This window comes from Ochotona princeps, chromosome 11 (assembly GCF_030435755.1).
Source record: "Ochotona princeps isolate mOchPri1 chromosome 11, mOchPri1.hap1, whole genome shotgun sequence".
NCBI lineage: Eukaryota > Metazoa > Chordata > Mammalia > Lagomorpha > Ochotonidae > Ochotona > Ochotona princeps.
Window position 1 is genome coordinate 59,855,273 of NC_080842.1, and position 25,990 is coordinate 59,881,262.

Below are 25,990 nucleotides of genomic sequence, written 5' to 3' on the forward strand. Positions count from 1 at the left end.
GGGGATCTCCCTGGGACCCGGTGGTCTTAGGGAAGACTACACTGAGTTGCGGTTTCCCCTCATCCTACTCTTACCAACTGCTGACTCTGTTATGCAGTACCTACTTCTCAGCATGTGGCTTATGATCACACTGCTGCATATGACCCATGTAATGATGCTTGCCTGGGATGACAGGAATGCTGGAGGGAAAAATCTGCATAGAACGTGTTCTATTCAAAATCAGAATGTCAGGGAGGAGCTTTCGCATCTTGCCCAACTGCTGGCTGGATGTGAAGCACACAACAGCATCTCTCCTGACCTTGCAGCATGGCCATACGTGCACCGCTTCAGAGTGGTGAGCACTGATGCAGGCATCGTGGATCCCAGGTGGAAAGCATCCTTATGGCCGGGTCTGGCCTCACAAGGACCTGCATCGAGGTTTCTGCAGTGTTGTTGTGGTGGTGTGTGGATTAGAATCCACAGTGAGGAAATTCAAGTGTGGGAAGTCTCTTCATGCAAAAAGAGTTCACTCTGCTTAGAAAGTAGTCTGTTAGGACAACGACAACACTGTTCCATGCAAGATGGCGAAGGGGTATGACAATCTAAAATAACCTTGGCGATAAGCAGCTCAGCCACTAGAGAATATTTTCAGCTTCTTAATGTGCTGAAGTCATAACTCCAAGCAAAACGGTTATTTTGAATTCACGTGGGACATAGTTTCGGTGTAGATAGATAATGGAAACAATATGGTTCTGGTGTGCTGTTGTGGTTTTTCTTTGCCATGTGCCAAAGGATCACCACACACACACACACACACACACACACACACACACGACCACATGGCTTGCAAGTGACATACAATGAAATATAATGGCTATATAGGGAAAACTATTATATTTGTTCTTGGTCTCAAACAACATGCTTTCCATTTGTTAAGAGTGAAGTCCAGAGACTCACAAAAAATGAAAATAAATAATCTAGATAATAAAAGCATATGTGAGTCCAAAGACTGCCTCATTCATCGATAAATGAACTATATGGATTTTAAGGCTTGTAAGGCCCATAAATGGAGACACAGTTCCTATGTTCTATTTTCCTTTTAGTAACTGTCTATTGAGTGTCAATTCTGTGCATGGTAAAGTAGAATTCATGTTTCTCAAAATGATCATAACCTTAGAAGGACAGTAAAATTTGGCCTATAACTAACTCAACTTGAAAATTTGTAAGTGTGAACTTCCAAAGAGGTGCAAACGGGTCCTTTTTATTTCTAACTGGAATGATCAGAAACTTTCATGAAAGTCTGGGATTTGCCATAGCCCTGGAGATGGAATTCTGGATGGAATAAATCACACAAAGTATCTTTGGGGAACGTAATACAGAATTTAGGGTGTTTTCCAAGGTGATTAAAGCCCCAGATCAGCTTTAGTAATGTCGTTGAATTAACCAGGCTTAATTCCCTTCACATGTTCTTGCAGTTTAATAAATTCCTGCAGTTAATAACAGCATTTTTCTCCATTTCTGCCTCCTACAGTGTGCTGCTCTGGTTGGTGAAGACCAGCCTCTTTGCCCAGATCTTCCTGAACTTGATCTTTCTGAACTTGATGTGAACGACTTGGATACAGACAGCTTTCTAGGTGGACTCAAGTGGTGCAGTGACCAATCAGAAATAATATCCAACCAGTACAACAATGAGCCTTCAAACATATTTGAGGTAAGGCCCTACTAAAAAAGTTAATTTCCCACTGACCTTGGCTTGGGCCAATCTAACATGCTAATAGGCCTGCAAGCATGATATGTTGTTACTTTGCTATTATCAGTAGACTTTTCATCACAGCTCAACACTTGCTATTTTATTGAAAATGGTGTTGAAAAAAAGTGGATTTTGTTTTAAGAAGGGGCTAAGAACCAAAAAAAATAGTGCATTAAACTATGTTGAAATACTGAAGGGTTGTGAAAGAATTTGTGACAAAGAAGAACAAAAGTCTAACCCTGTTTATCCCCATTTAATTCCTAGGGAAAGAGACTAAGGAATCAGTGATGCCTAGAATAAATTAATATACAAGAGGGGATTTATTTTTAACCAAGGGGTTAGATGTCTACCATTATCTGTATTACAAAGTAGCTGAAAATTTTTGATTATTATGATTAGGCTTTTGGTTCATGGCCCTAATTTCTTTATATGATGAAAACTTCTAAACTCACCATATCCAATATATACTTATGGATTAGTCAAAATGCACTTACCTTTCATTAGTTAGAACTACCTCCCAGATGCTAGACTCTTATTATAAACCTACCATATAATAAAAAATACAAATTTACTCTTATTAAATAGTTATCTAAGGAAAAGAAGTTCTTTCTTACAAGATCAGTACTCATTTACTTGATTTCTTGTAGAGACAAACATACAGCAGGTGCTCCAGAGAATGAGTTGAATGAAGAAGTCCAATATTAAAGTCACAGCACCATCATCCACTAATATTTTCTGAGCACCTACTATGTACTGGATTATATTTTAAGCTTTTGTATCTCCCAGTAAATACTTTATTTTTTTTTACACCTCGGTGTTATTTGGTTGAAATCCTGAGTATTTTAAGAAAGCCTATGTTACAATACTAATTGAATTTTATCAGCACCCAAGCATGAGAAGGCACTAAATGGTTGTCTGTTGAATAATGATGTTCAATGAATACAGTGAGGTTGATAACAATAATAGTGGCAGCAACAAGGACCTTTATTTTTTTTTAACACTTGGGAGTTGTCTTTTACCACCTCACTCATTCCTCAAAAAAAAAAAAAAAAAAAGCCAACTGATTTGGTACTGTTGCTATCATTTCTGATTTACATAAGTAGAGATGGGTCTCCGAGAGGACAGGTGTTTTTGTCAAAATCACACAATTGACAAAAACCTGGTGTTTGAATCCCAGATTGATTTCCTCTCCAAGCTTCTATCACTGGTAAAAATACGAATGCGGTGAATTGGGGCAATAGTCATCCTTTGAGAAACCTAGCAAGCTGCTTCTGGGCTTGATGTATTTAAAGACAGAATAGAATATCTCAGGATTGGTTGGTGGGCAGGTAAGGCTGGCTGGTGTGCTGACGTACCATGAGCCTCTGTCGCTGGCTTGGATATTATAATATATCTGCGACATTCAGTGGGTCTTACGGAAAATGCTGAGGGCAGTGTAGCTGGGGTTGGGGTGATGGAGCCAGGTAAAGGGAGCATGGAGACTGTGGTTAGCTGTACTTTCCCAGGCTTCTCAGCTGGGTCTTACAAAGTTCATGTGAGGACTCGACCGGTCAGAACTGGTAAATTGAACATTCCTCATTCAGTACACTTGTCAGGTTTCAAACCCATTCTAAGTCATGCTGCATTAAATAAACAGCACTTTAAAAAATGTCCATCTCGACAGCATTCTTATCGCAAGATCGGCTATTCCCTGTTGGGTGAGTGCCATGTGTGTGGTAGAGGATAGTTAGAGTATAACTCAAAGGCGGAGGCCGTGGAGTGATCAAGCCCTTCCTGGTATATTTGTTACTTTCAAAAAAGACAAGTGCCTCTGTGAGCTCACGTGCTCACCACACTTTGTCGTGCCTGCGTAAGGCACACTGTGAACATGATCAGGTGACTTGGCTCAGGAGCGGGTCAGGTGTCTGTGCACAGACACTGAAGTTAAGTTATGACATCCTTTTGCTTTCCCTGCATAACATTTGATCGAATGGTTTTCAATGCCTCAAAACACAAGGTCAGATTTATTTAATGTCTCATTAAATCATTTTAAACCAACAGTTTCAAACCAAATGTGATTTTGCCCACAAGGGGACATCTAACCATGCCTGTGGGTGTGTCTGACTAATAGGACAGGTGCTCCTGACACCCAGTAGGTGGGAACCAAGGATGTTACTGACTATTCTACTACAAACAACAAAGGGTTGTATGGCTTCTTTCCCATGAGATTAGGGTTGAAGCTGAGAACTTTATGTCTTTGAAAGTGTGTAAAAAGACATCTATTTTAGAAAATAACGTGGTTTTTTTTTTTTCCAGAAAAGTGCCTATAATTCCTTTTATGGAATCCTAACAATTAATCAGTCAGATTGCTAGTGAAAACATAGGGGACATTGGATATCAAGAGTAAGCGGCTGCTTGAATTGTTTAAGATGCCTAAAATTAATTTTCAGATTCGCTCAGTGATAAAGAGCGAAAGGATTGTTCAGATCAACCTCCATTACCATTTCTCTGATGTCCCAAGATGCACTCTTTTTGGTCTAGGCAAAGGGTCAGGTCATATGTGGCAATCGTGTTACAAACAGTGACTACTTCATGAGCATTTGCGTAGGCCTCTACTCTTTGCCCTCTAGTGTTCGACTCAAACATCTTTTCTATCATGGGAAAGGAAAGTGTGTTCAGGGTACAGGTGAAATTCCACCAATGATTGTTTCCCTCCCAAGGAAGTCCAAATGCAATAAAACAGCCTGTGAAAGGGCATGGGTTTGTGTGGCTTCTACCAAAGCTGAATTTAAGAAGTCATTCCTGGGACCCAAAGGCACACATGGACTTTTCTCCTGTCTTCCCCTGCCTCAGCATCCAAGATCCTGCCTCATTACCTTTGAGAAAGCCTTGTACTGGAGCAAGACAGTCATGGATCCTAGCCAGTAACAAGCCTTTTCTCCCCAAAGAAAAGAAAGTATTGCATCATCAACCACTTTCCCCTGACTCAAGTAGCACCATGGCACTGCAGGAAATGGACTGTGGGATTTTCAGATTCAAATCAAAGCAGAAAGAGGGAATTTGATCTACACAGTCATCACAGTCGTTTGGCCGAGCGTTAGCGTATTTAGAGTAAATAAGAGTCTCCTCTGACATAGCAACAGAGATTTCATTTTTGTTTTTGCTTTTCTTTTGCAAAGATTTATTTATGTATTTTTACTGGAAAGGCAGATCTTCTGCCCACTGTTTCACTCCCCAAGTAGCTGCAATGGTCAGAGCTAAGTCAATCCAAAGCCAGGAGCCAGGAGCTTCTTCTGGGTGTCCCACATGGCTTCAGAGTCCCAAGGCTTTGGGCCATCCTGTACTGCTTTTCCATGCCACACCAGGGAGCTGGATGGCAAGTGGAACAGCCAGGACAGGAACTGGCATGCTTAAGGGATCCTGGGGTTTAATTTTTGTTTTACTTCATGACCATGATGATACTGAAAAGAATGAAGCAGGGTGTCCCACATTATGGAAAAAGTGAATTCTGACGGGGAGCAAAGATGTGCTGTCATGCAATCGTACATGCCGGTTGGGTAACTGGACACACAAACAACAGCCTTTGCTTGCACAACCTGTGTTTGGATGTGTAAATTCGGTGAGCAGGTAGAATACAGAAGCCACTTTGAAAAACAGGACACAGGCACATAGGTGCAGGCTCCAGTGAATCTGATCCATGCCTAAGGAAAACAGGATGCTGTCCCTGCACTGGCTGGTGGCAAGATTTATGTTTCAGAATATTGCAACATCACTTCCTTCCCTCTTTTGCCTTTGTGTATTGTTTGAGGAAGGAGAATAAAGGGCTACTTTTACAGCACAGCAGTGTGTAAAGAGGGGTGGCATGGGGTTAGTTTAAATAGCATATTGGCTTTTCTTGGTCACTGTGGAGTGCCTTGTTCCTGCATTATTTTAACACCTGATTTAATGCCTCCGTGATATAACTGAATGGGCATCTTTCCTTCCTGTCTGTTCCCTCTAAATGCAGTTGTTGGAGGCTTTAGAATGGTGGCAAGTGAGAAGGCAGGTGACCCTGGTTCATGACTTCTCACGCAGTTTGAGGCCTGTCTTGACTGATGAGTCACAGCCCTGGCCAACACTCCTATGTAGTAAGTACTGGAACTTCTCAGGCAGGGCTGTGACTGTAAACTGTTGTAGTGGGAGAAGGGAGAACGGTGGTTTCTTGCTATCAGTGCACAAGGCAGCCCGCAGAAGGCCATCAATGGAGTGTAGAGTGGGAGTCTAGGATTATTTGATCTTTCTGCTCAGAAGGCACTCGGTTTTATATTCTTTCTTTTGGCTTTCAGTTATATTCTAAATGTCTCAAATAGGGGCTTGCATTTTGCACTTACTAAAAAATTAAAGTAGCAAATCTTGTCAAGTCAAGGAACCATGAACTTTTTGGGAGGAGGCAAGCTACCTTTCTTGTTCATTGAAACTATTCTGGACATTTTCTTAGAAAAGCAGAAATAATGAGTCTACCCTCATGTCATTATTGATAGTCAGAACTCTTAGGAGATGTGAAGCTGACATAGAAAGCACAAATGAAGGCTCTTTTCCTAAAACAAAACAAAACAGAACAAAACAAAACAAAAAACCAAAACCCGGTAGTGTTACAGGCAAAAGGAAAAAACAGTCAGCAAATAACATACGATTGTATATGAATCTATGTGTAAATGTTTTAGACATTAACAATTGAAAAATAGTACAGAACTTTACATTCATGTACTTGTATTGCACATATATACATGCATGGAATATATGTAATATCTACTCATATATTTGCAACTGGCACATATCACAGGGCCCCGGATGCATATACATGTGTTTATATGTGCATTCTTGTACATATATTCTTAACTAAGGAAGGAGAAAACAAACCTGGTAAAAAGAATGAGAGGGAAAAGAATGCTTTCCTGGAGGGAATATGTAGGCAAGGATATTGATTTACTCAAAGTCAAGTATATATTGGTAGGAACACGGGAATAGGGGGCAAATGTGAAAATAGGACAGGTACAACCCAACAGTGGGTCATGAGGTTCCAGACAGAAAGGGTTAGGGCTGACATGGGGGAAGCAGGATGTCATTAAGGATCTTTGCAGGAAAACAGTGCAGCGGCTGATCCTGCAGACACTTGGAAGAGGGCAGGCAAGGAGCATACAGGGCAAACTGGGCAGCAGGCAAGCTGGCAGCAGAGGGGTGGCTGACAAAAGGTGTGTGGGAGACAGTCAGCAGGGCTAACTCAGATGGGTGCCTAGAAGGGTCGGAAGGGCTCGGATACCTTTCCTGTTGAGTTTCTGCTCACCTCTGTGAGTTGGAGTACGTCCTTGGATGTGTGGATTATTTTACGAAGGGGCCTTCTATCCTCCTGCTGCCTCGGGGCAGAACATATTTAACTCAATCCATAAATTTACGTGGTGCCTGCTTTTCCTCACTTGTCTCCTTGGAGGAAATTTTGCAGCCTTCCATGGTAATGAATTCCTGCTTCTGACTGGGCCTGTGGTCACACAGACTTTTCTATGAATGGCAAGCCTCTTGGAATTCGAACAAAACAAACAGACAAAGGGAAGAAAAAAGAAAGCACGTGAAAACAACCTCACCTCACTTTAATCTTCAGGAGTATAAATTCTTCTTTGTTATGTGGAGAGACTGAATTAATTTACAATAACCACTTTTTAAGCATTTCAGTGATTTCCAATTTGCAATCAATAAATGTTTGTCATTTAAATTAAATTTACAGCCCATAACCAGATTTTTGCCACACTTGGTAATGACACTTAGAACATAGACTTCAAGTAAGAAAATAATGGCCGCTTAAGTGGGGAGATAATTGGCTGTAACATAAGAACATTGAAAAATGTTGAAACTCGTGGAGACTTATGGAGTATTTAAAAAATTTATGTTGTACTTATCTTTGCATTTGTAGTCTACCACAAAATTCCAAATTCTGAGTATAAATCAGTTAGATGTTCATCGCAGAGAGTCACAAATCAGGCAGCAACCATCGCTGTTGAGTCTGTGAGCTGCTTTATTTTCAACTTCTGTTGTTGTCTTCTTTTAAAGGCAGACTAATGGTGGTTGTGCTTGTATGTGGGTTTGTGTGCGTCTACACACCACAGTTAAACACTGAGAATTCTGAGCTTGATAGCATCTGCCTTATCTTGGGAACATCTGGTTTATCACCCTATTTCCTCCATGCCATTCTGCTGACCACTGGACAATTAAGCCACAGGATTTCTTATTCCATGAGACTGTGCTTGTTGGTATCAGCCCCTACTAATAAATAGCAATAACAGGGCATGCGTGCCCATTATCCATCAGCACTAACATTCCTGATGGTGGCTTTTATTAAATGGGAAGTTAAGAGTACAAAAGATGAGGTGAGCTGTTGGTCTTCATGGAACTTGGTATGGTTCTTGGCCATTGGCACTTTTGAGTGTGGGAGGGACTTTGCATGTTTGCTTAGACACAGGGACCCCTTCATTTTTTTTGTTTTTTATGATAAAGACCAACATTTTCATGTCCAATACGTTGGGCTCCCCAAGAACTAGGTGAGTCATTTTATGAACTCTTCTTAGGCTTTTTTAACCTCCTAGACTATCAAGAGGGTCATTTAAGTTAAAAAACATAATGACTTCCTGGATATCTTTAGGGTCCAAGGAAGGGAAGATCCAAAATTGAAAGGAGGGAATCTTGGAGCTGAATCAGAAAAAGGTGGTGCATTGCTTCTTAAATTCACTTCAGAGATATTTGCCTGGGTGGATAAAGTGTGGCTCATGCTGCTGCACTGAACAAACTGTCTGTTTGTATAGCAAGAGCATGTGCCGTGTTGAGTTGGCCATGGACCCGTTTCTGTAGACACTGTCCTGAAAGCACAGCCTAGCAGATGGCTCACCTCTGAATGAGAGGCACACAAAAGGCAGATCAAAAGTGGAACATGAAAAACCGCATTGTTAAACAGTCAAATGATGCCTCCCCATACCCTCTTCCGATATTTCACATTTTTAACAAGGTTAATTGGTTGCTGTAATTATGCTCCTCTTCTTTTATCAGTGAAAACTTTTGTTGTAGATTATCTCTAAAATGAGTTGCCTGTGATGGGAAGCATCTTTGCTGGGGCCCTTTTTGCTGCTGCTTTCACCTCTCAGGTCTCTGTTGAGATTGCGCACTCTGAGGCTCCCTTTGAAACCTAGGCAGGATACTGTCCTCTCCCTTGATTGGCAGAGATGCTAACGTCCAAGTAGCTAGGACTAGAGCAGGAGCGAAGGGAAGAGATAGCCACAACGCCACACACATGTTTATTCTTGGCAAGGGCAGCATTTTTCAAAGACAAGTGGTTCTCATGCATTTAACAATGATAGGCTCAAAACAATGGCAGGAGATATTTGCATACTGTTTTCTGTTGCAGAAGTTGAGACTAATTTGCACGATTTCAGATTCAAAACAGTAATATTTTGTAGGGCCCTGCCTATCTCCATCACTACTGCAAGTTATTCATTCAAAGCTTGCGGCCAGATGGATTAATGAATAACCAGATCTTGTGTAAAATGACTTGGTCTGCCTTTTAAAACAACTAGCCTTCTTTTTTTTGTTTTTTGTTTGCTTCTCTTCATTTCTTTTACTGTTTCTTTAACTCCTTTTTTTTTTTTCTCTTTTGCCATTGTGATTGGTGCTCGTAGGTTCTAGAGATTGAATTTACTATAGTGATCCTGCCTGGAGGATGCGTCTTGATACAAGCCCCCTATGTTTTTGTTTTCTCCTGAACTTCTCCTCTGAGGCAGTCAGTTCATAAAGGACACAGTCAGGAAGAGGGAGGGACTTGCTGGCCAGATCCTTGGAGGATGATGGCCTCCCCTCTGTCGAGTCAGCATGATTCCTCAATGCCTTCTCCACAGCGCAGCCGAGCTGGGAGTAAGTTCCATGGTGTTCCTCACACAATATGCATGGCTGGAGCACTGAACTTTGAAGGCAAGCCTCAAAGCTATTTGCGAAGTGTTGGTGCTTAGTGAATACTAAATTACATTTAGGAAATAGTCTACTGCTACCAGTTATACTTCATTTTTATTCTTGACACAGACACCTAAATCAGAGAACAGTAACATTTCAGAGATTATGGGAGCAGTTTGGGTATGTTCCAACACTATAATAGGATCAGAATTTTAAGGCCTTTTGTATTATTACCAATAGTCACTTAGTTTCTACTGCAGTGTACTTGGTAGGGAATTATAGCTTTTACTAAAAAGATTAAAATGCTATTATGCAAATGATTGCAGTATGTTATTATGTTTACAAATTAACATCCATGGCTCAACACACAAATTAACTAACTATTCTATCTGTGTTATTAAGGATTTAATAAAGGAACTGTTAATAAAAATGGGCAGCTTGGAACACTTAATAGAAAACAATTGTGATTTAAGGCACAGAACTTGAGCACTGTGTTTAATGTTCCAGGTGATATAATAGTAAAATTAAGTCGGGAGGCCCACTCAGAAGAGCCAGAACTGTGTAAGTAACAGAGCTCTTGGCCTGAGACACTAATGAGCGTTCCCTAAAGAGCTTCAGGCTCCAGTGTAGTGGGCAGCCTATCAATAAATCTAAGTGCAGCGCACAAAACATCCTCCGTTAATAAATCGTTCATTGAAATGATAACTGCCCTGTTTTGTATGTTTGATGTGTGCCATACACGCAGAGAATACTTACGTTATTTTTGTATGGAGCTCAAAGCAAATTTTGCTGTGGCAAATGGGATTTAGCTGCAGAATATGCTGTATGATAAAAGAGGAGAAGGCTTGGTTCAAACTAAGATGGTTTTATAAACAGGCTGCAGATTGCTATTCCTGGCTGTTCATAAGAGATCATAAAAGCATGAAGATAAGAACCGCCAAGGTCCCTGAGAACTGAATGTATGTGATGACGTTATCTTGTGGGTTGGATTCACTAGACAGACTGACAACACCTTCCCTGTAGCCCAACAAGAAAAGTAGAATGAGATGCAGATTGTGGATAGCACACTTTGTTGGAATGGAGAAGTTCCAGAACAGTATAGTTGTAATTAAAATGATGGAAGAGAGTTAGCATTCTAGTCATTGAATGCTCTGCTAGGTCCCAAAGCAACAGCTAGGGGGCATTACCTGATATTAAACAAATCAGAAGCAGCAGAACCGCTGGGAAAGTCAGGCAAGCACCTAATTCATATTTCAAACATTAGACATTTCTTTTTCTTAATTGCCAAATTAAGATGTTGAAGACACTTTGAAGTCTGTAAACAATTACCTGTGTGAGTTAGTATATTGAGGACTTCTAACTTGAACTTCTTAACAGGAATATTTGACCGTACTTAAGAAAGGTACAAGCAAAGTAACAACCACAAAGTTGGTGAAGCTTTGTGCCCTTGCATACAATACAAGCAATTTATTTTGTTCCAAATAGCACCTCTGTTGTTGAAAAACCATTTATGCAAATTTGTGATATCTAGCTTTAGCAAGGTGCCTGGTCCTTCATTTCTTTCCGCATTTGGATAAATTGTGTTGTTCTTCACTATTCCAAATTTGTCCTTGTGGAAGCGAACACTTGCAAATTGGTCGAGGCATACTAAGGGGAAGAAAGGGAGGGGAGAGGCAGGAGGAGGAAAAAACCTGACCAGAAACAGTTGCTGTGACAGCTTATGATTTGATGGCTAGTGGCCTTGTCCTGTTCCCAGGCACCTGATCAAGAAAGTGGTACAATCCTGTTATGCAGGCATTCTGGAACTCTTGCCAGCATTCACCTGACATGACCAAGGTTTAAAGTCCTTGTTCTAACTTTACAAAGTAGAGTAGAACTGTGTACCAGTGTGTGTGTGTGCATATACGCTCACATTCTTTTTAAGGGGAAAAAAAAAGAGGGCTCTTTGCCATAGAAGGGTGGTAAAATAATTAGTCCAGTAGACAAATGTCTTGGCCCATGTTTAAACAGAGCTTTAAGGACACAGTGTTCCCAACACTCACATATCTAAATACAAACCAGTGTCAGCTGCCATGCAGACCAAAATGTAATAGCCTGCTTTCACATAGGTCATCGTCAATCCATTTTGGTCACAGTCACACTGCACATCTGTTTCTGCGAGCTGCAGCTTCTTAAGGTGGCATTTGGACTTCATAAGAGCACAAACAACCGAGGTATAAATTGCCACTGCTGGAGTTATTTTGAATAAGTGTATACTGTTTCATATTTATAATGGTGAGGCTTCATAATATTCACAGTGAATATATAACACCGATCAGTTCAACAAGCATGAAATTGTATGTTGTCAACTTGTCACATAAATAGAGTCATATTCTGGCTTCCGATAATGTTGAACTAACATTTTTTCCCCCAAGAATTGTCGAGAGGGTCACCAGAAAGTGGGGAGGTAGCGCTTCCTCTGGGTAGATAAACAGTCAGAACTATTGTAAAGTTGATATTACTATTGACGAGTCCCTTTCCTCTCCTCCCCTCCCTCCTGGCTAGCTTTTCCTGGGTGAGTGCTAATTACTTAATCTGCTGTCATCCAATAGTATTTTTTAAGCCAGGGTTGAGAGGCTTTTGTTAGGGTTGTGTGTGTGTGTGTGTGTGTGTGTGTGTGTGTGCATACATGCATGTGTGTCTAGCTATTTTTTGTTCTCCTTTAAAACAATTGTGTGTGTGATTCTGTTCTTGCAGCACAAACCAGTGCTAATTGTCATGAAATTCTGTAAAGCTACTCTGGCAAGCTCTGCATTTGCACTTCAGTTAACTCTTAATTCGTTACTAGAACATTAAGTAAGAGTGAAAGCTGAACACTTGGTTCAAATTTTCCTGAGATAGAGGTTTTAGAGAGTTGCAGAAAATAAATTATTGAGCCAAATTTGCAACTTAGTGAAAGGAAGAAAAGACAAATGAAATGTTCTCACCAACAGCTTGGGAGCAACTCAGATACCGTTTTCCACAGTGGCTGATGTTTCTCTGCACCAGAGGCATGAGTAGAACTGATGCAAGTATTTTTTCACTTTTGAGAAAGTCTTAGATGTGCTCAACTTGCCTCATCTTTCTGCAAATGGCCTGAAGACAAGAAGGCATTGCAGTCTATAGCTGCAATCATTTTGACTTACCCAGTGAAGTTACTGGCTTCAAGACCTCAAGACAGAGCCTTGGATATGCTACAGCACTATGCAGACATTACCAAGGATTATTACTAAAGTAATTCTTTTCATCTCATATCACTTGGGGTACGGGCAGTCACATTTTCTCATATGAGAAACCATTTGCTAGCCAAAGTCCTTAATTTCCATCTTTGGCACAGTTTCACATTGCTTCACGCTTATGGATTTTTCAAGTTCATCTCTTCTCATACTGATTTATTTACTCACTTAATGAAAGATATTTAGTTTGGGCCACTAGGATTCTTAGTTTCCTTAAGACCTCTGGAGATAACAGTGGTTGAAAGTGGGTGCTCTTGGGTCTGGGAAGCTTCTGGCTAGTGATGAAGAGGAACCTTTAAAGCCAAGTGAGATAAGTTCTTTGTTGCACTGAGCAAAGCAGGGACTTTCTCCACCTGCCTCTTCTCCTGGACCTCAGGCATAGATAAATTCTGCCCTTCTTGCACTTACTATCCCCAAAGATGCCTTCACCTTGAAGTGGAATTTTATGAATTTTATTGTAGAACATGTGTCCTAGCTCCAGGAACCTTCTGTTCCTGTCCAGAGCCCAGGCATGGGGTCTGACAAACACAAGAAGTGAGGGGGGATAGTTTACATTGGAAGACCTGGAACTCATGGTGTCCTACGCTCATAGTATTGCGCGACATAGCACTGCGCTCATTGGACTGGCTGTGACAAAACCAGGAGAAGTCAGCCTAAGGGAAGAGAGCAATACTGTTGGCAGAAAGATTTTTTTACCACTGTGGAAATCCGATGGGATCGCAATGCCATACCCCTGGCAAGATGTGCAGGACTCCATGACTGGGAATCATTTTGGACCATGTTAGCCTGTCAACCTTTCTCACTGGAAGTGATGTCTCCAATCAGCTGGAAAGACAGAAGAACTTTTGGCTTCTAAGAGACACCCTGTGCATGTGGCTTTTCTGTCTCTTGGACCCTTCATTTCTAGGTGAAATCACATTGCTTCTAGCAGGAAATAGTGCTATGCAGAGGCTGCCATGTGGCCTTGGAAGAGCCTGTGTAGGAAGAAGGCTAACGGGCCCTTCCCTCTGCTCTCCGGAGATGCCAACTATCACACGCCTATATGCCTGATTATTCAACTGGGTGTTTTTCAGATTCCTGTAATACTCCAGCTTAAAGTTCTTTGTTGTAGTCCTTTCTGAGGAGTTTATTTCTGCCTTCTGGTTTTAAATGGCTCTTGCCTTGAGGGAAAAGTGCCTCTGACTCAAGAATGCCCTTGGTTTTTCTATGGGTTCTTGGCCTAAGGACATCAGCTTCCCTGGGTGTCATCTCATCTAATCAGAGGAGCAGTCAGTTTCGATATTCCAGACATAGATCTCTTGGGTGTCCAGGGATCCTTGCCAACCCTGACTCTGTCCAAAGACCTTCTCAAGTCAAGACTCTCTTGTGTCTTGCCAGCCCATGCTTAGCTGGTGACACCCTGCCCTCCTCTGAGCTGTGTATCTCAGCCTGGCTTTTTTCTTTTAGACTGTGTTGCTTGAAGGACAGGCTCATTTCCTTTTCCCACTGGAGAAGAGTCTGGGAAAATGCCTGGGCATCTGGACATAGCCAAGCTGTACAGGATACGTGACTTCTCCCTGCTGGTCCCTGATTCCAGGACTCTGCGTGTAGCAGATCTGAAATTGACCTTATGTCACAGTACCACTGTCTAGCTCCTTTAATCCTGTCACCTGTAGTCTCACTCATGGAGCTGAAGTGGCTGCACCTGTTCTGAAGGAATTTGTGTTGGTCTCTCCTGGGACGCATCTAGTCTGGAATGCTTTACAATATCTGTTCAAACTGAAAGTTTTAAAAAAGACATTCTATCCACATGGTACCAAAGAATTTTCTATGCTTAGATGCATTTTGGTAACTAAATATTGCCTGCTCTTGGCAGATAACCCAGTCTGGGAAGCCATATAGTGCAAACCATGACCTGCTTAATTTGTTTTGAATGGCAAATTTATTTCTTCTCTGAGTCAGCAAAAAGGACGATACCCTCCAAGAGGACTGGGTGACCTCCCTGCTGCTGTTGTGGTGTTGAGAAACAAAATATTGAGCCTATGTTTTTTTTTTCCGCCCTTCGGTTACCAATACATTTTTAGTTCTAGCTACACGCTTCCTCATTTAAAGAGAAGATGTATGTTCCATGGATACGATGCACATTTCAGTTAATCAGAGCGGCTATTTTTACAATTCACACTAGAAGACCTCATTTCTCTGGCCATTATTAACTTAGTGTTATTCGTTGTCTGAAACATAGCTGAGAAATACACTGTTTGTCAAAGTGTCTCAGAGATGCTAAACCAGATTCAGAAAAATCCCCTCTCAGAATACATTTTATTCTCAGATAAGCTTCTCTTGCCCTCACTGATGCTTGCTGTTTTCTTGTTTAACTTACAATTTACATGAATCTGGTTATCTGTTTTCGGGGCATATACGATGTTGGAAGAAATGACTTAGGGCATGAATGAGATGATGGAGACAAGGTGAGCTGAGACGTGAGAACCAACCAAAGGAGACAGAAACACCTGCAAAAAGTAGAAAAACACTCTAGCTCTCATAGTCTGGGACCCTGTGGGTGGGAGCCAGGAGCCCTGCCCCATGTTTCTTAGGACCTTATCATAATCATTTTACAATAGCATTATATATAACAGGAATTGATACTTGTAATTCTTAAGATGAGGAAAATATGGAAAAGGTTTTGAAATTTTTCCCATTAAAATGCTTCAGTAACAAGTTTGGTGCTTAAGCAAGTTGTCTGTTTGGGTTTATCTGCACACGCACCCAATGAGGACTAGTGCCTGCTAATGTAGGAAATAAATGAAGCAGATACGCACACACACACACACACACACACACACACACACACACACACAGGTGGATCGACAGAGTTTTGATCTCATCCAGCCCAATGTAACAGTTCTAAGTTAGAGATTGTTCCTTGAAAATGTTAACCATCTTTAAGTCACCTGTGGCATCACTTCCTCCATTAAGACCCTACTGTTTTTTCTTGTTTTGTTGTCAGTTGTAAAGATTTTCAGCCACAGGGTTATTGATCAAACTGAATGCAGCTAAGCAGAATTCTTGTTGAATAATTCTTCACATTAGTTTAGAATGAAACTATATTTCCTTTTTCATTTCTTTCCACATTTATTCTACCCCAGTTCCAAAATAAAGCAACACTGTAACAATGCACAATTTATTTGTATATATTCCTTTTTTTGACCTGCTAAATTATGTTGATATTAAATTAAACACTGATTCCTTCCCTTAATTGGCAACCGTTGTGAGTGCATCAGCATTCTTGGGACTTGTAAAACAATCATTGAAATGTGCTCCTTGATTTTGAAGAAAGAATTTCAGACAATGGATAAGACAGTTTCCCAAATCTGTTTTCTCCCTGGAATCCCGGAGATTGCTGTCGCTAATAATATCTTCTTTATACAGACTGTCTGGACTGGCCCAGCACCTTTCACCCGAGGGGCAGTAACTTGGGTTGCTCTATCTGGGCTCTGGTCTTTGGCTAAGACATGACCCCTCCTGAATATTCAAACTCTGGAGATTTCAAAGGCTATTCTTCTCCCTTGGCATTGTAAGCAGCCCAGTTCCCCTGGTACCGTCCACACTTATCCTTAGTATGGAGGCATTTTGTGTCTTTCTTTACGTTCTTTCAGGAGTAATTCTTATCTTCATTCAATTTTTCCCTTTCTCTTTATGGCTGTCATAATAGCCTCTGATTCAGTCAGTTAGCCACGACCTTGTCCATCACTCAACTGCAAGCTATTCTCAAACCACTGGATGGTCCCTGAGTGGCCCGATTAATTGTACCAGCAGTGAGCCTTTCCACCCGACCTTTCATCCAGTGGCATCAAAGCTTATTCCAGACTGTGCATGCTGGCTGCCTGGGCTTTGGTGTGCCCTCCTGTGGAGCCCAACAGCAGAAAGGAGGGACTCGGTGCAGATGAAGTGCACAAACTGAGTTAGAAGGGAAGCAGTCCAAGCTTCTCAGAAATCAAATCTATCCATCTTTGAGTGCCATCAGATGGAAGTCCAAAGGAGTGAGAAACACAAGGGAATTTTCCATAGAAACCACTTCCATAAATGGCATTGTCCCAATGTGCTATTTTCAAGACTGGTTGTTTTGGTCTGTCTTTAGACGGAGCCTTTACCAGCCTCAGGATAAACTATTAAGGACCTAAATTTAGGAAGGTATTCATGGCCCTCTTTGGCACAAAGAGAGTTGCCGCCACATGTGCAAAAGAGCATCTTTTGGTAAGGCCTTTGGGTTGAGGTGTAGCTGTCTGGGAGACAGCTTTTTGGCTCCATTATTCTGCTGTATTAGATGAGGAAAGCTCAAAAAGTTTGTGGAAAAAGTGAAATAAAAAATTCAGGGGATTTCTTTAGGTATAAATCCATACACTGTTTTCTTATATTATCCCTTTCCCATGAATTTTTGTGAAAAAAAATTGTGCATGGATTTGAATTTTTTCCCGCACCATAGTAAAAATATCATCTCATTCAGTTTTTGATGAACTTTTAGAAGGACTCACTTATCACGTTGATAAACTACACAGAGGTGCTGGGGACTTGTCACCTCAGTGCCTAGCATGAGAGTATGCACATAACTCTCTCTAGTGCCTATTGGTGGATGAACATACAGCATTTTGTTCAAACTGAGAGAGAAAGACACAAGACAGAGATGGAGAGACAGAAACTAAAATGGCCTTCTTGGCCATCGGCACTAGTCGTACTAAAAATAAGACATATCAAAGACCTGAGAGCATGCTCTCCAAAAGGTTTGGGAAGCTGAGCCAACAATAGCAGCAGCGTGTGCTGTACCTGCCAGACTGGTTGTGCACTAACCTTCTAACTTATTGCAAAGACTTGCTGTTCAGATCTATGGATTGTCTTCATTGCCAGTTAGGAGGCATGCGGCCACATTGGCACATAGAGGCATTACTAAGCGTCTACTGGAGATATGGAGCATTCACCTCTATCCCCAACTGAAGTGGGGGACATGTCTCATGTTCAATAAGCAACTAAGGAATAGACACCACTCTTAGACAACAGGGCATTAGAGTAACTCTTCCACTGTGCAAGGACGCAGCTATCACCTGTGAGCTCAGGCAAGTGCAAGACCACTGATTCACAATCGAAGAGGGCACTTCCAAAGGCTAATGGAACAATAGGATGAAAAATAAGCTGATTTTGTACCAAAAAGCTTAAATTGTATATATAAAGGGTCTCCCAAAAATCAATGAAAATACATATTATGAAAAAATTACACATGAATTGCAAAAATTTCTTTCACCAAAATAAACTACAACATCTGTTTGAAACCTCTTGATGGATTTGGCCTCTATAGTTTTTCGAATATTTTGTTTCATTTGTTGACAATTGCAAGGAAAAGGATTTATCTCTTATGGGCAAGTGATTGCATGATTATATAAGTTACCGAGCTGTGGTTGTTCAGCAGTTACCTGATTTTGTAAGACAATCAAGTCCAGGGACTAGATAGAAATCATTGAATGGAAAAGGAGAGCCAATGCTGTGGGAAATTTGGACCTGTGAGACCTTGTCAGTGTTTTTTGGCTTTGTTTTCCTTTATCAGCTGTAACCAAAGGAATGAGGGGGAAAAGTAGCTTGGAGAGAGTTAGCTTCACCTTAATGGCCTGTCATTCCCTGGTTTCTGTTGTGCAGCTGAATTCATGGGCATCTTGACAATTACAGCACGGACCTTGGTGAATGGAAGAGAATAGTCTACCCAGTCCAAGACTTTAAGATGACTTACACATTCTAATCCAACACATTGTTATGTGAGATGCCATAATACTGAAGATGATTTCATTCATTCTTACATGGATACATTCATTAACTGCTTAATGAGCCCAAACTACATACTAATTTGGTGACTCATAATAGACAGCTGTATGACAGAGAACATGCATGCCACTAGTCCTTCCTTCAAGAGTAGAAAACATAGTGCAAAACAAATGATTAAAAGATAAATACATGAGCTCTGCAGTAAACTTAGAAATGGAATGCCATGAAGTACAGTAACAATGTCTGCTGAAAGGATGAGAAAGGAAAAAAAATTGATCCTTATTGCTAGGTTAATTACTCCTGAGACTTCAATGAATCAGATACTAAACATCCTAATAAGACATAGTAAACCGCTTTTCCCATTGCTTAACACGGAGGCAAGAAGACTACATATAGTAGGTTCTTCTAAACAGATTTGAATGAACTTGCCTTGTCTACCTTGCACTAGGCAGGCCAACATCTCACTAGAGTTTAACAAAAACAGTAGAGCTAAATAAGAAGGATTCCTCCTTTGAACACCCCCCCAGGCGGTATCTCTGAGAGCAAATGTGACAAATAGAATCAGAAATGAATTAAACAGTCAGCAAGAGCAAGCCAACTTTTAAAAAAAGACTCTGAAATGACCCCAAATAGAAACATATTGCAGTTATCTGCATTCACAGTGCAGAACGAGCTGGTCGTATTGAAGATAATTCTCTAGTGCCTGCTGGTTTTAGCCCAAGGGCAAGCTTCTGTAAGAGTGTTTCCACGTTGCATCCCTTTAACCTGGCCTAACCAGCTAAGCCAATAAGCTGTCTGATTTTCCTTGTCCATCCGGGAATAAGAGAGATAGCTAAAACAAACCATTTGCAGGGAAAATGTTCAGCCTATCTTATATTAAGAGCTTTTTTCATATAGATGTTTAAAACATCCCAATATTAAGTGTTGCCTGTCAGAGACCAAAATGTCAAGCTTTGCTGTTTTGAAATTGTAGGCTCCTGGTTATAAAAAGAGGATTTTATAGGCCTAGTCTAATGGAAATAAACATTACTCCATTACCTTCAGTAAAACCAAATCTTTACAGTTCAAGCTATCATTATTAATGTCTATGAGAAGAAAGAAACATTTCCAAGAGTTTATTTATTTATTTCTTTTTTAGGCAAAGAAAGACTGGTGAGCTGTACCATAGTAAATGAAAGTTCTCTTAAAGCTTTCTCTGCGATGACTTTGCAGCCTGTAATTTAAAAGCAGAACGCAAAGAAAATGCAGTTTTAAACACGAGGCTGGCAAATCCCACTATATTTAGTTCTTATATATTTATAACTCTTGGTGACACTATTTTCTATCAGTTCTTATTTGTCTTTGCTTGGTGTCCAGTAACAACTCTCTCACTTTCTTATTGTTTACCACCTTTGTGTGTGTGTGTGTGTGTGTGTGTGTGTGTGTGTAGGGGGGTGTTGTACATCAGGTAGTATAGGTATGGGCTGTGTTAGTTTAAACCTTTTAATCACATGTGGTGATGTCAACACTTATCAGGGTATGTGCTTCTACTCAGTTCACTGGAGACAATGTCATTGATCATCAAAGTGGAAAACTTCCAGGGTTGATCCATTCACCCAGGATTCCTGTGCATTCAGAAGCCTGCAATGGGCAATTTTGTATGGCATGGATTTCAGGCACAGAAGCCATCTGTGAGAGTCAACTATCAGATAGTTTGGGAGCTCGTGTTTTGTGCAAGATGTTAGGGCGGGTGGAGTAGGGGTAGAAAGCAGTTCAACACATGGGCTCAGTTCTCAAGGAGACTTCTCATTGAACATCAAGAATGAGATACCTATGTCCATAGCTATGATTTGGGTGTGACCACTCAGGATTCCTGTGCTAGGAGTTTGGCCAGAGAGTGGTGATGCTAGGAGGTACTGTGGGACTGTTAAGAAGTAGAACGTAGCAGCAACTGGTTGGGTCACTGGGGCCGATTGATGTTGTTCTTGGGAGAGGCCGATTCTGACAGACCAAGTCTGATCAGCACAGTTCTCTAGTTCCTGTTGGGCCATATGATCTTGCCATACGATATCTGGCCATATGATGTCTGTGGTTCCACCACGGTGCCATCCTGAAGTGATACAACTTGGAGGGCTCTCTGCAGAGTTGAGGCCATGGACTTGAATTTTTAGCCTCCAAAACCACAAACACAAATAACACATTTTCTTTATAAGTTCCTCAGTCTCGGGTTTGTTGTAGAAACAGAAAACTGACTCCAACACCCATGGAAGTGCCGTCAAGGAAGTTGCAGGCATTTATAGAGATCCTACTGTGTCCTGTCTCTGGTCTTCTCTCTCCCAGAGCCTGATTCACCTGAATTACTGGCCTTCTCATAAACATTTTATTGGACTCCTGCAAAGTGCCAAGAACTATCCTTAGTTATGCATGCTTTCTGTCTTCCCCAGCAGATTAGGAATTCAGGAGTTAGTATTTAACCAGGACTCTAAATTTCCTGGTTCCCACTGCTTTTCCTCAATGTCAGTACGATTAAATGGGTCTTTTCTATCTGGAAGCCTCTGAAACAGTGACCAGCTACTTGGTCACCTCCAAGAACATCTCTGCTGTATTCAGACGCTGTGTTAATTGATAAATCATCCCTAGTGCCCACTTCCTTAAAGAACAAGGCCCGTGGACACTCCTTGCCCAGCAGTGTACTGTCGGTGAGGTGTTTGGTGCTTTGTGGTCTTGCACCTGTTGTCTCCAGTCCTCCTTTGAGCCTGGCTGTTAATCTTTAGCACAAGGCTGACACTGCAGGACTGTGCACATCAGGTTGCCTAACTTCTTGTTTGTGTGTATCCAGGGATCAGAAACCAATTTGCTATTTTTCCCTCAAACCATAAGCCTTGGGTCACTGTCTCTGTTTCTGTCCTTTGTTCTGCGAGTGCTCTCAGCTGCCAAAGGCTTCCTTCTGGTTCTTGGGGGAATTTTTTCTGTCTTTTCTTACTTTTGAAGAACACTAACTTGCAGTGATGAGATCCCAGCCTCCCTCTGCCTCCTGCCGGCACGGACCCCAGTGCTCCTGATGGCAGCACATCCCACATGTTCCATACTCCTTGGTTATGAAACCAAGTGTTCTTTTTTTCAGTTTCTACTTTGAGCCCAGTACGTTGCCAGAAACTATTGTAGACAGAGAAAACCTAGATGAGCATTACAGATTACTTTCTTTTGTAGGAAACAAAACACATCCATGCCACACACACTCAGACAAAAGGTAAAATGCAGATTGTCCCTTGACAAAGCACTGTTGAAGGCACCGTATGGGACATAAGCATTGATGAAGTACTCCTACTCCCAGTGTCCATTTAAAATGGTTGTAAGGCAAATAGATGCTCATTGGTAATATATAAGCAAATTAACAGCCTTACAGGTGAAAGTAAAGCCATTAAACTTGTGGATGAAGAAGGAAGCAAAGTTGTCTCTTTCAGAAAGTAACTCTCATCTAGTTCTTATTTTTAACACATCCTTAGCATCTACTCTGTGCAAGGATTCATTAGGAGTTGAAATGAAAAAGTGTATAGGGTAATGGTCTCCCATCCAAGAACTAACCAGGCCTGCCCCTGCTTAGCTTCCGAGATCAGACAAGATCGGGCGCGTTCAGGGTGGTTGTATAGGATAATGGTATGTGTAAAGCCACAGTGGTGACAAAACCCCAGATTGGGAAATGGAACTAATGTAGTTGGGCAGAAGGGAAAGCAGGTATAAGCGAACACTCTTAGAACTGGGTAAGTTTGCTCTAAAGACAGATTGAGTTGAACACTCCCATCTCACTGAGGCTTCTTCACTTTAACTGACTTCCATAAGGACTATCAACCTTATGTCACTACAAACCTTGAGTAGACATTCCACGATTTTTCAGGAACCGGAAAGACAGGTAGGTCTGGAAACATCATGAAAGAAGTGTTGCCTTGGACAGCCATTACAGACAGGAATTCAGGGAGGAAATTGTGGTTTCCAAGCTGGAGATAATGGACCTTGAATTAGGGGGTGACAATAACAATGAAAGGAAGGGATGGATGTGGGAGATTGCAGAAAGAATCAATAGAAATCATTACCATGCAAAGTGATAGGTTCCATTCTGTGGTGAGAGAAGAGAGAATAAAAATGGCTGTGGTTGTAAGGCAGGGTGATTTGGAGGACTTAGGGCCAGTGAATAAAAATAAGAGAATTCAGGGAAAAACCAAGGATGAAAGATGCAGAATGTGGCATGTATAGACTGTCAGACAGATAGCATGTTTACTGTCAGAACTATATCAACGGGCCAACGTGGTAGCCTAGTGGTTAAATCCTTGCCTTGCCAAGATATTTCCCTTCTGCTTTCATGTTGATAATGTGCCATGTTATCAATAATAGTAGCAGGCACGGGGTCAAACATATTAAAATGACATTTTATTGTAAAACTAACTAAATCCCTTTAGCTTTAGAGAGTTTGATTTAGTAAATTTAAAAAATAATAATCTCTTAATTCCCATCATTATGGTGATGGGTTGGAGACGGTACCTCATTCACAGTTCAGAAAGAAAGGCTTAGATAAATGACTTGTCCAAAGGCCAAATCCCAAAAAGTAACCAGATAAGCTAAGCATGACTGCCTAATTCTAGAACTTAAATTCGTAGCCACTCCCTATACTGGCTCTTAATTAATACCTCTATTGCCAGGTTCCCAGCTTCTCATCCCCTCCTACTCTCAGCCTTTTTCAAATTTTCCAAATGCCTAGACTTATTTCTGTCGTCTTATTTTCAATCCTCCTGAATTTTAAAATCACAGGAAGCTCTAGAATTCAGGAAGTGTTCCTTGATTAATTCCACCTCTACCTAAAAGTCTCATGGAGCCTCCACCCAGTCTCCTGGGAGAGTATTTTATGCTACGTGGAAGAGAATGCAGCACAAATCCATCCTTCCACATACCAGAAGACAGGCCAGAGCCGTGCCCTGTGGAGCACACTTAGCATCAGACCTTAAAATCAGCAGCCTAGGCAGAGGCATTGAGATTCTTCCACGTTCAGTGTGTATGCTCTTGATACTTGTTGGCTGCTTTGGATAGCATTTGGTTGAGAAGGGAGGGAATTACAAGCATTGATAATGCATCTTAAACTTGGCTGTAAAATCTTTTATTGAACTCCTGGGTATGTGTCTGTAAACTTGATTCAGTAGAATATACCTGTAAGATAAGTCTCTTGAAAGACAAGTTTAGTGTGAAGTATAACTCTTTTAAGATGCAATTGAAAATATGCATATTCTCCCAAACAAACCAATTCTTATAAATCACACTTGGCTCTGATCATTTCCATTCCCTTAGTGAGCACCAAATCATTTTGCATTTATAGCTATGTTTTTGTTGTTGCCATTTTCACTTTCTCTACTCCTGGGTTAAGTCTTCTTCATTATATACAATTCTTTGCATATAATAGAAGCCCAATTAATACATAATACTGCATATGCTTTCAGTTAAATTGTGAGGATAATGATTTTTATTGTATTTGTTTCCTGAGCTTCAGCAATTCCTCAATTTTCAGTTCACTATCATTTGTACAAAGGATCATTGCTGGATCAAGAATAAATGAATGAATGACATTTCACTTGTGTCGTTCTGAACTGTTGCAGGAATATTTGGGGGTGGGGAAACTGGGAAAAATACTAGAGTAACTAGATCTGGTAAGCAGCTGACTGGATGATTTCTGTGACCGTGGCAAAATCTTTAGATAAGTCAGTCATTTCATTGGAGCTTGCTCATTCTGTTGCAAATAGTACAGGTTTTTGTGCATTGATATTTAAGATAAAGTGGTACCCAGTTAGTATTTCTGGTTATGTTTCTAAAACTGCATTTTATTGTTGTCTAACCCTAAGAGTGCTCACAACCACTCTCACTACAGCGCACTGACAAGGCTGTTCTGTATCTTTGCCCTTAGTTTGAACTATGTGGTACTTGGAGGTCACAGTGTTCTGGTTTGTGTAGCAAATTATTGATCAAGGTATTATGGTAACAGCTGCAGTGCTGATTGGGTGAAGATAAATCTTGAAGAACTTACCTGGTGGTACCTGCCGTTGTTATTTTTCCGCAGAGCCTGGTCAATCCACGGGGCCTTTGTACCTAGAGTCTTAGCAGTGAGAGTATAAGCCATGACGCTCAATTTCTTCTTACCACCATGGGTTTGGATTCTAGCTCTCCTCTTTTGCTGCATCCATCTTTTTACTCTTTCTTTTGATTTCCTGGACTTTTTAGAAATTTTTTATTGTCCCATTTCTTTTGCCCTTTGTCTCACCAAAGACTCACTCTAAGGTGGAGTAGTTTTCCTGTGATGCCATCACCCCACATTTTGTTTTATTGTATTGATCTGTTATCGAGTATTTTAAAGTGAGCAGTATGATGTTCCAGTATATAGAAAAACAGTGAAATGTCCCTCCAAAGCAACAAATCGGTTTAGGCACCTTGTCACACAGTGACTTTTAGAATGTGCGGTAGGGGCACAAAAAAGCTACTCTTTTAGCACAGTTTCACTGCACAACACGATTGTATGAAGTGAAGTCCCAGGGTTCAACAAGATCAGTAACCTCACTCTTCTTTGCCATGTGAGTTGGCCCTCAGTGGCCTGCTTCTCCTCATTTTCTGACCCCACACCCATACCGCTTCTTATGTCCCCCTGCCAAGTTGCCTAACAGAGTCTCCTTTTTCCAGCTCCCATTATTGTTGAATTTCCTGTGCTACTTGAATGCTGCCTCCCCACCATGAACCATCATGAAACTTTTTTCCCTGTCGGCAGATGTTGCATATATAAAGGTCTCTTGATGTACCTCCTTCCTCCTTCAGACACATCATTCTTTTTTCCCCTCACTAGAAGATCTGAAAAGTTCCTTCTTCTATTCGCATTCTTCAGATGAACTCATGTTCACCAGCCAAGGCAAAGATGTCATCTGCATTGTTGCCCCGGTGGCTCCGGGTCTAAGTGGGATGGCATCCTCCTTGACCAGACAACCTTGTGTTGGCCTGACTTGGGTACTGGCATTGTAAGCAGTGCTGCCCTTCCTAACTGAGAGAATGGCTGACGAAAGGATGCTTCTGTGGACTCCAAGAATAGCTTCTTTGGGAAATGTGTAGAATTGAGAGTTCATTTGAAAATGTACAGGAGTGGGCTGGTATTAAAATGAATTACAGTAGCACCTTGATTTATGTGTATAAATACATATATTTTAATTGCATAAGTATATGTTTATACATTACCTTAATTTCAATTTTATTTAACTAATATGAATACATAAATTTATAC

General features: G+C 41.0%; 1 protein-coding gene across 1 annotated transcript in view; it reads left to right on the forward strand.

The window, feature by feature from the left end:
• PPARGC1A (PPARG coactivator 1 alpha) overlaps positions 1 to 25,990 on the forward strand; it is a 97,671-nt gene that overhangs the window by 3,562 nt on the left and 68,119 nt on the right. Inside the window, exon 2 of the mRNA XM_004579175.2 lies at positions 1,511 to 1,690. Coding sequence (XP_004579232.2) covers positions 1,511 to 1,690 — 180 coding nt within the window. The remainder of the gene's footprint in view (positions 1 to 1,510; positions 1,691 to 25,990) is intronic.